Raw genomic sequence first — 12,002 nt, 5'->3', positions numbered from 1 at the left:
AAGCAGAGCCTTTGTTCCTTCCCAGTGCTCCTGGTCAGCCTCCTTTGCTAGGAAATGAGCAGGAACAGCAGATCTTAGGAAACAAAGCTCTTCTTTGCATGTAAATGCTCCTGAAGAATGGCAGCGACCCGGGAGACAAAGCAGAGCTCTTTGCACAGAGAAATGCAGGTCCTGGCTTCAATGCCCTCCCCTCTGCAGTGCTGAGGGGGTGACGGGGTCCTGCTCCTCCCAAAGCCCCCCAGGCCCGTGGGGAGAAGCGTGGGCTGGGGCCCACAGCTCCGAGGTCTCGGGTGGATGAACCTGGCGCTATTTTCTTATTTCGTGAGACTGTACAATAGGAATTTGACTGGGAGCAGCTCCTTGCTGGTTGGACCTGAAAGGGGAGGCTAGTTGTGTGTTGTTGCCTCCTTTCTGGCTGTCTCTGTTTTTAGTTTTCCCTTGCTGTCAATAAAAGTTCTACTTTTGGGAAGCTGGTCCGCGTGCCCCCTGTCCGTGCTTCCTGCCAGGATGCTGGGGCTGCCACAGGGGCTTTGCACCCAGAGAGGAAGCAATGCCTTCCTCCACCCTCGGTATTCCCCCCCGGCCTCGTGTGATCCGCTTATTTCAGGGATTTGGGATTGCACTGCACGTGTGGGGTTTGCTGTCTGCTTGGCTTCTGGCATTCCATCTTTTTCCAAGGCTGGAATTTGGTGCTGCTGGAGGAAAATCTTTCCACCACCTCACCAGGACTCCGGGCTGAGCCACGCTCCACCCTTGAAAGCACCCTGGAGGAGTTGGTGGCCATGCCCTGCTCCTGCTCCTGGCTAAGGGGCCCAGACAGGATCCCACCCACCAGGAAGGGACCCAGGCAGCTCCCTGTGCCCCAGCTCTTCCCAGGCAGCTCTGCCTTTGTCCCAGGGCTGGAAAAGCGTCTGTTGTTCCACTCTGAGGAGCTCTGCTGGCATTTGAGGAGCCTTCAGGGAGGGCCAAGCCCCTGTTCCTCCCAAAGGAAGGGAGAAGGAGTTGATGCTGGTGTGGGAGCATGGGAAAGGCAAGGCATTAAGAGGATGAGAGAGCTTGGGTGGTGCAATTCAGAGAACTCCCAGAGAAAATTACATGCCTGAGGGGCTGGAATTTAACCCTCTAACAGGGGAGCTAAAACTGAGGCTCAGCCCTGCTGCCAGCATGTGGCCAAGAGCTGTGTCCCCAGTGCCAGGGCAATGACATGAACTGAGGGGAGCAGTGAGGCACAGCTCAAACCCCTGGATACCCACCCAGCTCTGGGTGTTCCCCTCCCAGGGATCAGCCCTGGGATTTCCCCTGGATACTGCCCCCAGTGCCATCCTTTCCCCCAGAGACAAAGCCAAGGATGCTCGAGCAGATGTAAATTTATTTCACAGCCAGGACCCGTGCAGGGCTCAGGGGGGGACTCAGAGCTGCAGCTCTCATGCAGGCTCAGCCTCGGTTTTACTTTTCAGCCTCTTCTTTCTGTTCCTCTCCTTCCTCCTCCTCTTCCCGCTGGTGGTGGGGACTGGGGAGGGAGTGGCTGGCACTGGCTCCCTGCCCCCTCCCTCCAGTGCCGGGGCATCGCTCAGGATGGTGTTGGATGCTTCCCCCAAGGATGGCAGCAGGGCCCAGGCATCAGCAGGGCCAGGATGGCTCCGTGCCCCCTTTTCAGAAGAGCCTTTCTTCTTCAGACCTTTCCCCTTTTTTTTCTTATCTTTCTTTCTCTTCCTCTCTTTCTTGCCTGCCTTGGGCGCTGTCCCGGTGTGCTGATCCCCTGGGAGGGCTCCTCCTCCTGTGCTGCCCCACGGGGGGCTCAGGGGGACTCCCCTGGGCCTGGCTGCCCTGTCGATGAGCTCTCCCCCAAATTCATACAGCACGGGCTCTCGGGGCACCGCCACGGCCACCGTGTTGTACGTCTTACACCTGCCAAAACCGAGGAGGCACCACAGGGTGGGACACGCCCGGGCAGGGGACGGTCCCCAGGGCAGGGGGGCACTCACCAGACATAGAGGTAGGGCTCCACACACTCCTCCCTGTAGGTGAACTCGAAGCAGGGCACCTGGATGACGTTGAAGAAGGCCTGGCCCACCACGCGCGAGGCCGTGTCGTTCACCCGCCGCAGGCACTCCTTCAACCTGCCGGGGCACAGCCGGGCTCAGGGGGCTGCCACGCCCCGGGGGGGTGCCAGGGAGCCCCGGGGGGGTTCCAGGGAGCCCCGGGGCAGTTTGGGGACCCTCACCTGTGGTCGCAGTCGCAGTGGCTGATGGTGTGCCAGCGCAGGTTGCGGTAGCCGTAGCGGGCCGTGAAGGGGTGGATGACGTGCTGGCAGTGGTCGTGCTCCCGGCAGCACCGGTCCGTGTCCCGGTGCTCCCCTGCGGGGAAACGGGGGCTGCAGGCAGGGCTGGGGGGCCCGCATGCAGGGATGGGGTTGAGCTGGGCTAGGGCTAGGGCCAGGATTGGATTGGACTGACACGTGCGTGGGGTAGGGGAGGATGGATGGGTTCAGCGCTTGGGTGGGGACAAGGCTGGCACTGGGCTGTGCCAGTCCCACACTGGGCATGAGACTGGGCTGGACTGGGGTCCTGGAGCAGGGCCACGAGAGGGTTTAGGGAGCAGGACAGCAACTGGGAGTGGAGCACTGTTGGGGTGGGGACTGGAATGGCAGCAGGGGGGATCACAGAGTAGGCTGGGGATGGGGGGTGAATCAAGAGTGGTCCAGCACCAGGAAGAATTGTGATAGGGACTAGGCAGAGGTGAACTGGGATTGGACTGGTGCTTGGGTGGGGGCTGAACTGGGATAGACGGGGATTGAACTAGCATGGGAAGAGGGGCTGGAATAGATCAGTACTGGGATGGACTGGATTAGGATTGGTGGGGACTGACCCAGCACTGGGCTGGGCTGGGATGGAGCAGCACTGGGTTGGGGATGGGATGGGATGGGATTTGAGGAACGGAATTGGAAGGGATGGAAGGGAGTGGGATGGGAGGGATGGGATGGGATTGGATGGGATGGGATGGGATGGGATGGGATGGGATGGGATGGGATGGGATGGGAAGACAGATGTAGCAGCATCCCTGCCGCCCTTACCCAGCTGCTCGTAGCTGTCCGCGTTGCTGCCCGCACCGCACCACAGCGTCCCGGGGTAGGTGAGCCCGCGGCGGGCGCGGGGCCGTCCCGGCGGGGCCGCTCCGGGGGCAGGTGGCAGCAGGAGCAGGAGGAAGAGGAGGAAGAGGAGGAGGAGGCGGCAGAGCAGCCCCGGGGCGCACATGGCACCGCGCCGCTCTCCGCCGTGGGGCCGCCTTATAGAGTGGCGCAGCCCGCCCTCGCGGGGCGGCCCGGCACGGCTTGGCACGGCCCGGCACGGCGCCGAGGGTCCCGCAGAGCCGGGCTGCTGCCGCCGCTCCCGCGGCCGCGGCACGTCCCGCGCCGGCAGCCCGCGGGGAAGGGGTCACCCCTCCCGGCGGGACCGGCCCCGTTGCTGTGGCAGCCGGTGGGGTGATGTGCCGGGGCCGGTAACGAGCCGGCCCCAAACCCCCGCCCCGTGACGCACCGGCCCCGCACAGCCCCCGGCCCCGAGCGGCCCCCGACGGGAGCACGATGCTCCCTGCATCCCTGTGGCTGGATGCCCTGTGAACCCCAGGATCCCAGCCCCAGATGCTCCCTGCATCCCTGTGGCTGGATGCCCTGTGAACCCCAGGATCCCAGCCCCAGGTGCTCCCTGCATCCCTGTGGGTGGATGCCCTGTGAACCCCAGGATCCCAGCCCCAGATGCTCCCTGCATCCCTGTGGCTGGATGCCCTGTGAACCCCAGGATCCCAGCCCCAGATGCTCCCTGCATCCCTGTGGATGGATGCCCTGTGAACCCCCAGGATCCCAGCCCCAGATGCTCCCTGTCCCTTCCCGCAGTGCTCCCCCCATCTGCACATCCCCCCCGATGGAAACACGATTCTTCACCCCCCCCATGAGTGTGTGCTGCATCCCCGTGTCCCAGCCCAGGGACGCTCCTGTGGCCCCACATCCCCTCCCGCAGTTGTGCCTTTCACAGGACTGGGCACAGCCCAGAGCCCGGTGCCCAGCCGGGCTGGCCGCCCACACCGGCACTCCCAGAGCGCTGCCAGGGCCGTCCCTCCCGGGCAGCTCCTGCCCCTGGAGCCCATTGGCAGTCAGGACACAGCCCTGGCTCACTGGGGTGCTGTGGCAGCCAGCTCTCAGCAGGGCAGGCTGCCTGGACACCCCAACGGGGACATGCGTGGCCTCAAAAAATCCCAGGAGCACCCAAAGCTGCAGGACATCCCCCTGGCTGGCTGACCTCTGCATCACGGGGTGCCACCCCACCGTGCCACCCACACTGGCACAGGCAGCTGCTGCTGGGGACACCCACGTGGGGTGCAAACATCGCTTCCCACCACAGCGCTGCCTGGCTGGGACAGCAGAGCCCGTGGGGACATCAGTGGCCCATGGGAAGGGTTCCTGCCTGGCACTGTCCCCGTGTCCAGCTGGCTGAGGGCGCTGGCCCCGTGCCACAGGGGCTGCCCCCGCTCAGCTGTCGCTGTCTGTGACGCTCCTGTGACGGCCCTGCTCGGCTCAGCCCCGCCACCAGCACCCAGGTATGGAGCCAGAACGGGAACCCTGGGCCCTGGGGTGCCACGTGTGGGTGTGGGTGGGGGGCACCGGGCTGTGGGGAGGTGGGGAAGTCTCACCCCCCCCTTCCTGCTCAGTGCTTGCAGCGCCTGCAGTCCCCACGCATGGACCTGTGCCACGTCCCTGCCACCCGGGAGAAGGGCTGGTACCTGGCACTGATGGCCCCCAACGTCAAAGGTCCCAACTATGCCTGGCTGGACCCCTCCCGGCTCTACTGCCACCCGCAAGTACCCAGTGCCCGGCGTGCCAGGGAGGGGGGCTGCTGGGGCACCCAGCTGTGGGTGCCCATGGTGGGCTGCGGGCACCCAGCCCCTCCACTCTCCCCCCAGGGCTTGCAGGACTGCGTGGCCGACCTGCTGCAGCCCTTCCAGGGAGACGCCATCGACATGGTGGCCGGCATCGACGCCATGGGCTTCATCCTGGGTGAGCAGGGCACAGGGACAGGCGAGTGCAGGGTCTCTGCCCCTCGTCCTGGGGGTCCTGACCGTGCCGTGCCCCCCTGCAGGCGCCGCAGCCGCTGCCACCCTGCGGAAAGGCTTCCTGGCCATCCGCAAGGCCGGGCACCTGTGCGTGCAGACGGAGGCACAGCCCTACAGCGACTACTCGGGCCGCCAGAAGCTGATGGAGCTGCGCACCGACGCCATCTCCCCCGGTGAGACAGAGGGGTGCTCCCTGCTGGGGGGCTGAGCGCGGGCACGGGGCACTCACCCGCAGCCTCTCCCCACCCCAGGTCTGCGCGTCCTCCTGGTGGACCAGTGGGTTGAAACTGGGGGCACCATGAGGGCGGCCATCGAGCTGGTGGAGCGGCTGGGGGGGGTCGTGGCAGGTAGGAGAGGGCACCCCAGGGTGGGAGCACAGCTCCCACAGACGGTGCTGAGCCCCCCCGTGTGTCCCCACAGGCGTCGCTGCCATCTGCATGGAGAGCAGCGAGGGAGGGAAGTGGATCCAGGAGCGCTACAAGTGCTCCCACTGTGTCCCCGCCCGCCTGCAGCCCCGCTTCGACCAGCACCAGCTGGGCTGGGACTGATGTGGGAGTGTCACCTCGTGTGGGACTGATGTGGGAGTGTCACCTCGTGTGTCCCCTGCAGCCCCCCGAGGGACACAGGGCTGCTGGCTCTGCAGGACAGGGATGCTCCTCGGTGGAAAAGGAACTCGTCCTCAGTGGCAGCCACCCATCCTCCTGCTTGCCTGTGAGCCTGGGGGCTGCACCAGGGACAGGGAGACCCCCAGCCACCCCCAGCCCCCAGCCCCCAGCCCCACGCCTTTCTTACAAAGCATAAAAAAGATTTTATTAAGACAAAAGGGAGCCTGAGGACATCCCTCCCTGCGAGCAGTACCTGGGTTTGCATAGCTGCAGGAGCCACCCGGGTGCTCCTGCCCGCCCCAGCCGGGGGTGCCCAGGCAGGCCGGGGGCTGGGGGGGCTGGGGGTGGCAGGGACGCCTCCTCGGGGCCGGCCGGGGTCGCCCCTCTTTGGTCCAGAGCACGGAGGGGGCTGGGGCTGCCCCTCACTGGCAGCACTTGGGTTTCTTGCGGGGCGTGGACAGGTACAGGTCGCTCTCCTTGCTGCTGATCCCTGAGGGACAGAAAAGCAGGGTGGGTGTGTGGGGGGACAAGGGGACCCCCAGGCAGGGCTGGGCAGGGCTACTCACGCACGGTGTCGCCGATCCTGCGGGCGCTGCTGCCGCGCTCCAGCTCGGCCAGCACGCTGCTCTCGAAGGTCAGCGCCGCCACCCGGAAGAAGAAATCCCGCACGTTCTCCCCTGCCCCGTGGGGAGAGACCCCCTGAGTGCCCCCCGGCCCGGCTGACGCTGGGGTCTGCAGATCTGCAGCCCCCCCACCCAGCTGGGGCTCACCGGTGAGCGAGGACACAGCCCAGTACTCTGCCTGCATCTCCTGGGCCACCTTGAGAGCGTCCTTCTCCATCAGGCTGTACTGTGCTGGGGTCTGCCGACCGAGCGTGGGTGGGTGATGGGGACAGCCAGGGCACAGCGTGCCCGCAGGGAGGGGGACACACTCACGCTCAGGTCCTTCTTGGAGCCCACCAGGAAGAGGATCACGTTGGATGGGTCGTTCTCCTTCAGAGCGTCAGCCAGCCACTGCCTGCGGGAGCCACTGTCACCAGCTGGTGGCCACACGCCACAGCAGCCCCCAACCCCGCTCTGTCCAGCCCTTGAGGCCCCCACTCCCACCCCAGGCCTCGTGTCACCCACCGAGTGTGCTCCAGGGACCCCACGTCGTTGACATCGAAGACAATCACGATGGCTGGGGAGGAAGGAGGGTGAGATGGGGACAGGGACAGGGACAGGGACAGGGACAGGGACAGGGGGGCTGCAGCGGGGAGCTCACCCTGTGCTCCTCGGTAGTAGGTGGAGGCGATGCACTTGAAACGCTCCTGGCCGGCCGTGTCCCACCTGGGGGGTGCGGGAGGTGAGGAGGGGGCTTTGCAGGGGTCTGTGGGGAGGGGGCTGCCAGCACTCACAGCTGCAGGCTGAAGGGCACGCCCAGCACCTCGAACCGCTCCATCTCGAAATCCACCCCGATGGTCGCCTTGTAGTTCTTATCAAAAGTGTCCTTGCAGAACCTGGGGGGGGAGCCAGGGGGGTATCAGGGTACCAACATCCCCTGAGCCCCCCGGGGGCTCGGTGCCCCCTCCCCGGGAGCGCCCAGCCCCGGAGCTGGGCCCTGCGGGGTCACTCCCCCTCTCCATCCCCCTCCGAGCCTCCCGGGGCTCCCGTTACCGGTTGATCAGGCACGTTTTCCCCACCGACAGGTCGCCCACCACGATGATCTTGGAGATCTTGAACCTGCGGCGAGGGGGAGGCGCTGCTCAGCGGGGTCGGGGGGCCCTGCTCACCCCCCGCCTGTCCCGGGAGGGGCACAGGGGCACCCGGGCTGGGCTGGCATCACCCCCCTGCCCCTCGCGTGCCCCGCCGCGGCTCTCCCCGTGTCCCCCCGGTGTCCCCGGTGTCCCCCCCGCTCCGCATTCCAGCGCCGTGACGCAGGGCTCGGCACGGGCAGCGCCCGCAGCCACGCGGCGCCCACGCTGGGGACCCCCCCCAACGGCTGGGGACCCTTGTCACCCCCCTCCCCGGCCCCTTGTCACCCCCAAAGGGGCGGCACCGACCCCACGGTGCCCGTGCGCTGCTCCCGGCAGGCGCTGGCCACGCCGGGGTGGAAGGCGGGGCGGGCGTGCAGGGCGGCCTCCTTCCGAAAGCACTGCGAGGGGACAAAGAGGGACACGGCGGTGACCGCGGGGCTCGGCGGGGTCACCCCCGCGCCGCCGCGTCCCCCCGCTCACCGCGGGCAGGTCGGCGATGACCCGGTCCCTGCGGACCGGAGCCAGCACGTTCATGGTCCGGGGGTGGCCGGGGCGGCGGGGACGGGGTGGCGGTCACCGCGAGCTCTGGGGACACGGAGAGCCGGGAGTGGCGATGTCCCCGTGTCGCTGTTGTCCCCCTATCACCGTTGCCCCCGTGTCGCTGTTGTCCCCGTGTCGCCGTTGCCCCCGTGTCGCCGGTGTCCCCACGAGCAGCGCTTTGCATGGTGGCTGTCCCCAGGCGGGGCTGTCCCCTCGTCCCAAGTCTCCGCTCTCCCAGGCTGTCCCCGTGTCCCGGCTCCCCGCGCCACCAAGGATGGCTGTCCCCGCATCCCCCGCCACCTCCAGCCCCCTGCCCGTGGCTGTCCTCCCAGCCCGTGTCCCCACACGCATCCCGAGTGTGCCATGCCGTGTGCCACCCCGGGGTGTCACTGTCCCCTGCCCCCGGGCGTGGCTGTCGCGCAGCTGTCCCCGTGTCCCACACCCACCCCCACATTCCTGCACACCCGGACACCACCATCCATCCATCCATCCATCCATCAATCCCCAGCTGTCCCCACGGTGTCGCTGTCCCCGCCCCGCACTCTGTCCGTCCCCAAGTGCCACCCACCCCCCTCTCCGTGTCCCCCCCCCGTCCCGTGTCCGCCGTGCACGGACCCCGCCGTCCCCTCGCCCCATCCCAGCCCAACATCAAGCTCTCCCCGCCTCGTCCCTGTCCCCACGGCGAGGGAACGGAGCGGGGTGTCCCCGTTATCTCCAACCTCCCAGCGCCGGTAGCGGTGCTCGGTGCTTCACGCCCAGTCCCGGAGTAACCGGCGTCCTGGCCCCTCCCACGCCCCCGAACGGGGGCGTGGGAGGGGCCAGGACGCCGGTTACTCCGGGACTGGGCCATTGCGCTGCTAGCACCGCGAAGGGACCCCGGTAATCGCCGCCACCCCGGGGCTCACCCCGGTCCCGCACCGCCACGACGGCGGGGAGCGACGGCGGCGTGCCAGACTACAACTCCCATGACGCCCTGCGGCGCGCGGGGAAAGGCCGCGCATGCGCACAGAAGACCGTTTAGTGAGTACTACCACGACCGGCATGCCCCGAAGGTGTCGCGAGACTTCGGGCGGCGGGGCGATGGGGATTCCCATCCCAATTCTTGCTCCCGCGAGATTTGGGGGTATAAGCCCGTGCAGCGCGGAGCGGGAGACCCCTTTCGGCTTCCGCCTGGCCAAGATGGCGCCCAAGGCGAAGAAGGAGGGTGAGGGCGCGGGGCGCCGGGTCCGTGCTGGGGGCGCGGGGCGGCGTGTGCGACCCCGCGAGGGGCTGCTGGATGTGTGGGGGTGACCGGGCTGAGCGAGGCGGGGAGTGGCGCGGGGTTCCAGGGCTGGGTTGAGCGCGGGCACGTGGAGGCGGCGGGAGAGGCCCGCCGGGTTGTGTGAGGGCGGTGCGGGATGTTCCCGTCTCGGTGCTGGGACTCGTGCGTGGCGGGAGGGAATAAGTGCCTCTTCCAGCACGGAAGCGGGAGATTTTTAACACAGATGGGCGTTTTGGGGCTCCTCTTGTTGGGATGAGGGAGCGGGGTGAAGTCTTTGCTCATTGAGCGGGGGAAGCCGCGCCCGGCCGGGGGGCACACCCCGACCCTGCCCATCCTTGTGCTGCTGACTGAGCTCTCCTCGCAGCCGTGCCTCCGAAGACAGAGGCGAAGGCAAAGGCGCTGAAGGCCAAGAAGGCCGTCCTGAAGGGGGTCCACAGCCACAAGAAGAAGAAGATCCGCACGTCGCCCACTTTCCGCAGGCCCAAGACGCTGCGGCTGCGGAGGCAGCCCAAATACCCCCGGAAGAGCGCCCCCCGGAGAAACAAGTGCGTGTGGGGCGTGGGACCCTGCCCTGCTGGGGGGTTTTGGGCTGGGAGCAGCCCCGTGGATGGGCTGCTGTGGGGACCTGGTGGTTTGGGATGCAGATGATGATTTTAAGCGACCAAAGCCTGAGAGTTTGTGATTGTAACCTTAGGTGGCTGATGCACCCCAAAGAAAGCCCCTGAAATTCAGAGGGGCACCTGCCTGCCCTCTGTTAATGGTAGGACCTCTCTTGCAGGCTGGACCATTATGCCATTATCAAGTTCCCTCTGACCACAGAATCAGCCATGAAGAAGATTGAGGATAACAACACCCTGGTGTTCATCGTGGACGTCAAGGCAAACAAGCACCAGATCAAACAGGCTGTCAAGAAGCTCTACGATATCGATGTGGCCAAGGTCAACACGTTGATCAGGTGAGGAGGGGAGGAGAACACGTCCCTGCAGGGTGTGAGGGGCTTCACTGTGGCAGGAAATGGGAATGAGTGTGAGATTGAGGAGATGTGGGATAAAGCTCCACAGCTAAGTGCAGCTGTTGGCTGAGCACGTCTTGGTGGGAGTGGGAAATGCTGGCAGACCTGAGGGTTGGTTTCCTCAGGGAGCTCTTTGCCTCTTCAAGGAGCACTTCTGACACCCAGGGAGTCCTGTGCAAATGATGTAAAACTTCGATTCCACTGAGTAAAGTGATGCTTCCAAAGGAACCACTGATGCACATGGGAGTTTTAGGAGTGTGGAGCAGGGGGGAGGAGTTGTCTCTGTCTGATGCCTCCTGTTCCTCTCCAGGCCTGATGGAGAGAAGAAGGCTTACGTCCGGCTGGCTCCTGATTATGATGCACTGGATGTGGCCAACAAGGTGAGGTGGCTTTGAAACTTGGGAGCTTTTTTTGCCCCTTGTCTCGTGTCTCCTCCGCTGATTGTTCCTCCTGAGTTTCTTCATGAGGTGCTTGTGTGGTGGAACCTCTGTGGCCCTGTAGGCAGACAGGATTGAGTGCTGAGGAGCCACGTCCTCAGTCAGTTCAGTCCCCAAGGTGGTTGAGGTAGGCAGAGGTGGCACAAAGTGGAGGAAGGGAATGTACAGCACAAGGATCACTGTGGAGTCAGTGTGCAGAGTGGATGTGTGAGGCTCTTGGGCAGCTCTGGGAGGAGGAAGCCTCAGAGGACAGGAATCCTGGGGAGATGCAGTGATGTCTGTGGTGGAGGCTCTGCCTTTCTGCCACCATACCATGTGTTTTAACATCCTTTGCTTCTTTCCAGATTGGAATCATCTAAACTGCATCTGCCGAGGACTGTACAGACTAATAAACATTGTGACACCACTGAGGGCTCTTGTGTTTTGTGGCAGCACAGCCCGTGTGAGAGACAGCACCCAGCAAACTCCTGGGCCTTCCCTTCTTCAGGGGGCTCCTCCTTCCCTTCCTGGCCCTGGGTGGGCAGGGCTGACTGCTCCACGAGAGGGCTGTGCAGGGCCAGAGGGTGTCTGGGATCCTGTCAGCATGAGGTGACACCTGAATCTCAAATATCTCTACATTTGCCCCCAGACCTCCTGTGTGTTGCATTTTCTTGCTCAGGGTGTTTGGGATGTGTTTGTGATCAGTGTTTTGGGTGTCCTGCGTCGCTTCCTTGTGGAGCAGAGCAGGGCTGGCCACAACAAAACCCTGTCAGTGGCTCTGTTGTGACACGGGTGACCTGTCACACCATTTCCCCAGCGTATCAGCTCCCTGCTTATGCTGCAGGTTCACTTGGAATCCTCCTGCTAATCCAGCAGTGGAGGCTTTGTGGGTTTTTCTGGCACAGTCTCCATGTGCTTGCAGCATGAGTTTCCCTGTTGCTGTTCCTCACAGGGTTCACTGTCCTCAGGGTTGTTTCCAAATGCTGTTGCTGCCTTTGCAACGTTTGGCTTTTAAGTCTCCAGATGAAACCAGCTTTTAGAGTGTTTGGAGTCAGGAGAATGTGGAGCACTGCCTGAGCAGGGAGTGGGGGAGTTACGAAAAGTCTTAAGGGTACTTGAGCCTAAGTACATACTTAAACTTGACTGAGAAAGATGATTAAAGCCGTGGCCAAATATTGATTGGGGTATTTGTGCTCTTGAATGGTGGGACACCGAGTTCCTTCAGGCCTCTTGTGGAGGGTGGCAGATTCCCAGGACGGTGCTGGATGGAAAGCAGGAGCTGCTCTTTGTGCGGGTTCTGTGGCTCTGGCTTGACACCCCTCGCTTG

At 64.6% G+C, this 12,002-nt stretch overlaps 4 protein-coding genes and 2 non-coding genes across 9 annotated transcripts; 4 read left to right on the top strand and 2 right to left on the bottom strand.

Annotated features, from left to right (window-relative positions):
* Nucleotides 1-1,352: 1,352 nt before the first annotated feature.
* PROCA1 (protein interacting with cyclin A1) lies at nt 1,353-3,452 on the bottom strand. The gene is made up of 4 exons (XM_064394920.1): nt 3,074-3,452; nt 2,225-2,357; nt 1,986-2,120; nt 1,353-1,908 (listed from the first exon to the last, which is right to left on the bottom strand). The coding sequence occupies exons 1-4, from the start codon at nt 3,252-3,254 to the stop codon at nt 1,425-1,427; spliced, it is 933 nt and encodes a 310-aa protein (XP_064250990.1). The 5' UTR covers nt 3,255-3,452; the 3' UTR covers nt 1,353-1,424.
* An 832-nt stretch (nt 3,453-4,284) lies between these two features.
* Nucleotides 4,285-5,799, top strand: LOC135283821 (adenine phosphoribosyltransferase-like). Of its 2 annotated transcripts, XM_064394928.1 has the most exons (6): nt 4,295-4,593; nt 4,705-4,854; nt 4,957-5,050; nt 5,133-5,279; nt 5,358-5,453; nt 5,527-5,799. In XM_064394928.1, the coding sequence occupies exons 2-6, from the start codon at nt 4,732-4,734 to the stop codon at nt 5,652-5,654; spliced, it is 588 nt and encodes a 195-aa protein (XP_064250998.1). In that variant the 5' UTR covers nt 4,295-4,593; nt 4,705-4,731; the 3' UTR covers nt 5,655-5,799. The 2 variants fall into 2 exon arrangements, with proteins under 2 accessions (XP_064250999.1, XP_064250998.1); XM_064394929.1 differs by lacking the exon at nt 5,358-5,453 and having other exon boundaries at nt 4,285-4,593.
* Nucleotides 5,800-5,890: 91 nt separating this feature from the next.
* On the bottom strand, nt 5,891-8,775 carry RAB34 (RAB34, member RAS oncogene family). 3 transcript variants are annotated; one of them, XM_064394923.1, is made up of 10 exons: nt 8,706-8,775; nt 7,927-8,031; nt 7,753-7,844; nt 7,367-7,432; nt 7,108-7,209; nt 6,839-7,039; nt 6,647-6,728; nt 6,482-6,572; nt 6,278-6,388; nt 5,891-6,201 (listed from the first exon to the last, which is right to left on the bottom strand). In XM_064394923.1, exons 2-10 carry the CDS (start codon nt 7,978-7,980, stop codon nt 6,134-6,136), a joined length of 867 nt encoding a protein of 288 aa, XP_064250993.1. In that variant the 5' UTR covers nt 7,981-8,031; nt 8,706-8,775; the 3' UTR covers nt 5,891-6,133. The 3 variants fall into 3 exon arrangements, with proteins under 3 accessions (XP_064250993.1, XP_064250994.1, XP_064250991.1); XM_064394924.1 differs by lacking the exon at nt 8,706-8,775 and having other exon boundaries at nt 6,839-6,890; nt 6,975-7,039; nt 7,927-8,406; XM_064394921.1 differs by lacking the exon at nt 8,706-8,775 and having other exon boundaries at nt 7,927-8,415.
* Nucleotides 8,776-9,034: 259 nt separating this feature from the next.
* On the top strand, nt 9,035-11,102 carry RPL23A (ribosomal protein L23a). The gene is made up of 5 exons (XM_064394927.1): nt 9,035-9,190; nt 9,612-9,792; nt 10,026-10,202; nt 10,570-10,639; nt 11,041-11,102. Exons 1-5 carry the CDS (start codon nt 9,067-9,069, stop codon nt 11,053-11,055), a joined length of 567 nt encoding a protein of 188 aa, XP_064250997.1. The 5' UTR covers nt 9,035-9,066; the 3' UTR covers nt 11,056-11,102.
* LOC135283953 (small nucleolar RNA Z17) lies at nt 9,885-9,955 on the top strand. Its single transcript, XR_010349535.1, has one exon. It is a non-coding gene; the product is annotated as a small nucleolar RNA Z17 (small nucleolar RNA).
* On the top strand, nt 10,433-10,499 carry LOC135283965 (small nucleolar RNA SNORD42). Its single transcript, XR_010349547.1, has one exon. It is a non-coding gene; the product is annotated as a small nucleolar RNA SNORD42 (small nucleolar RNA).
* Nucleotides 11,103-12,002: the final 900 nt, after the last annotated feature.

The sequence above is a fragment of the Passer domesticus genome, chromosome 19 (genome assembly GCF_036417665.1).
Source record: "Passer domesticus isolate bPasDom1 chromosome 19, bPasDom1.hap1, whole genome shotgun sequence".
NCBI lineage: Eukaryota > Metazoa > Chordata > Aves > Passeriformes > Passeridae > Passer > Passer domesticus.
Note: the sequence above shows the minus strand (reverse complement) of the source record. Positions and strands in the feature narration are given on the sequence as shown.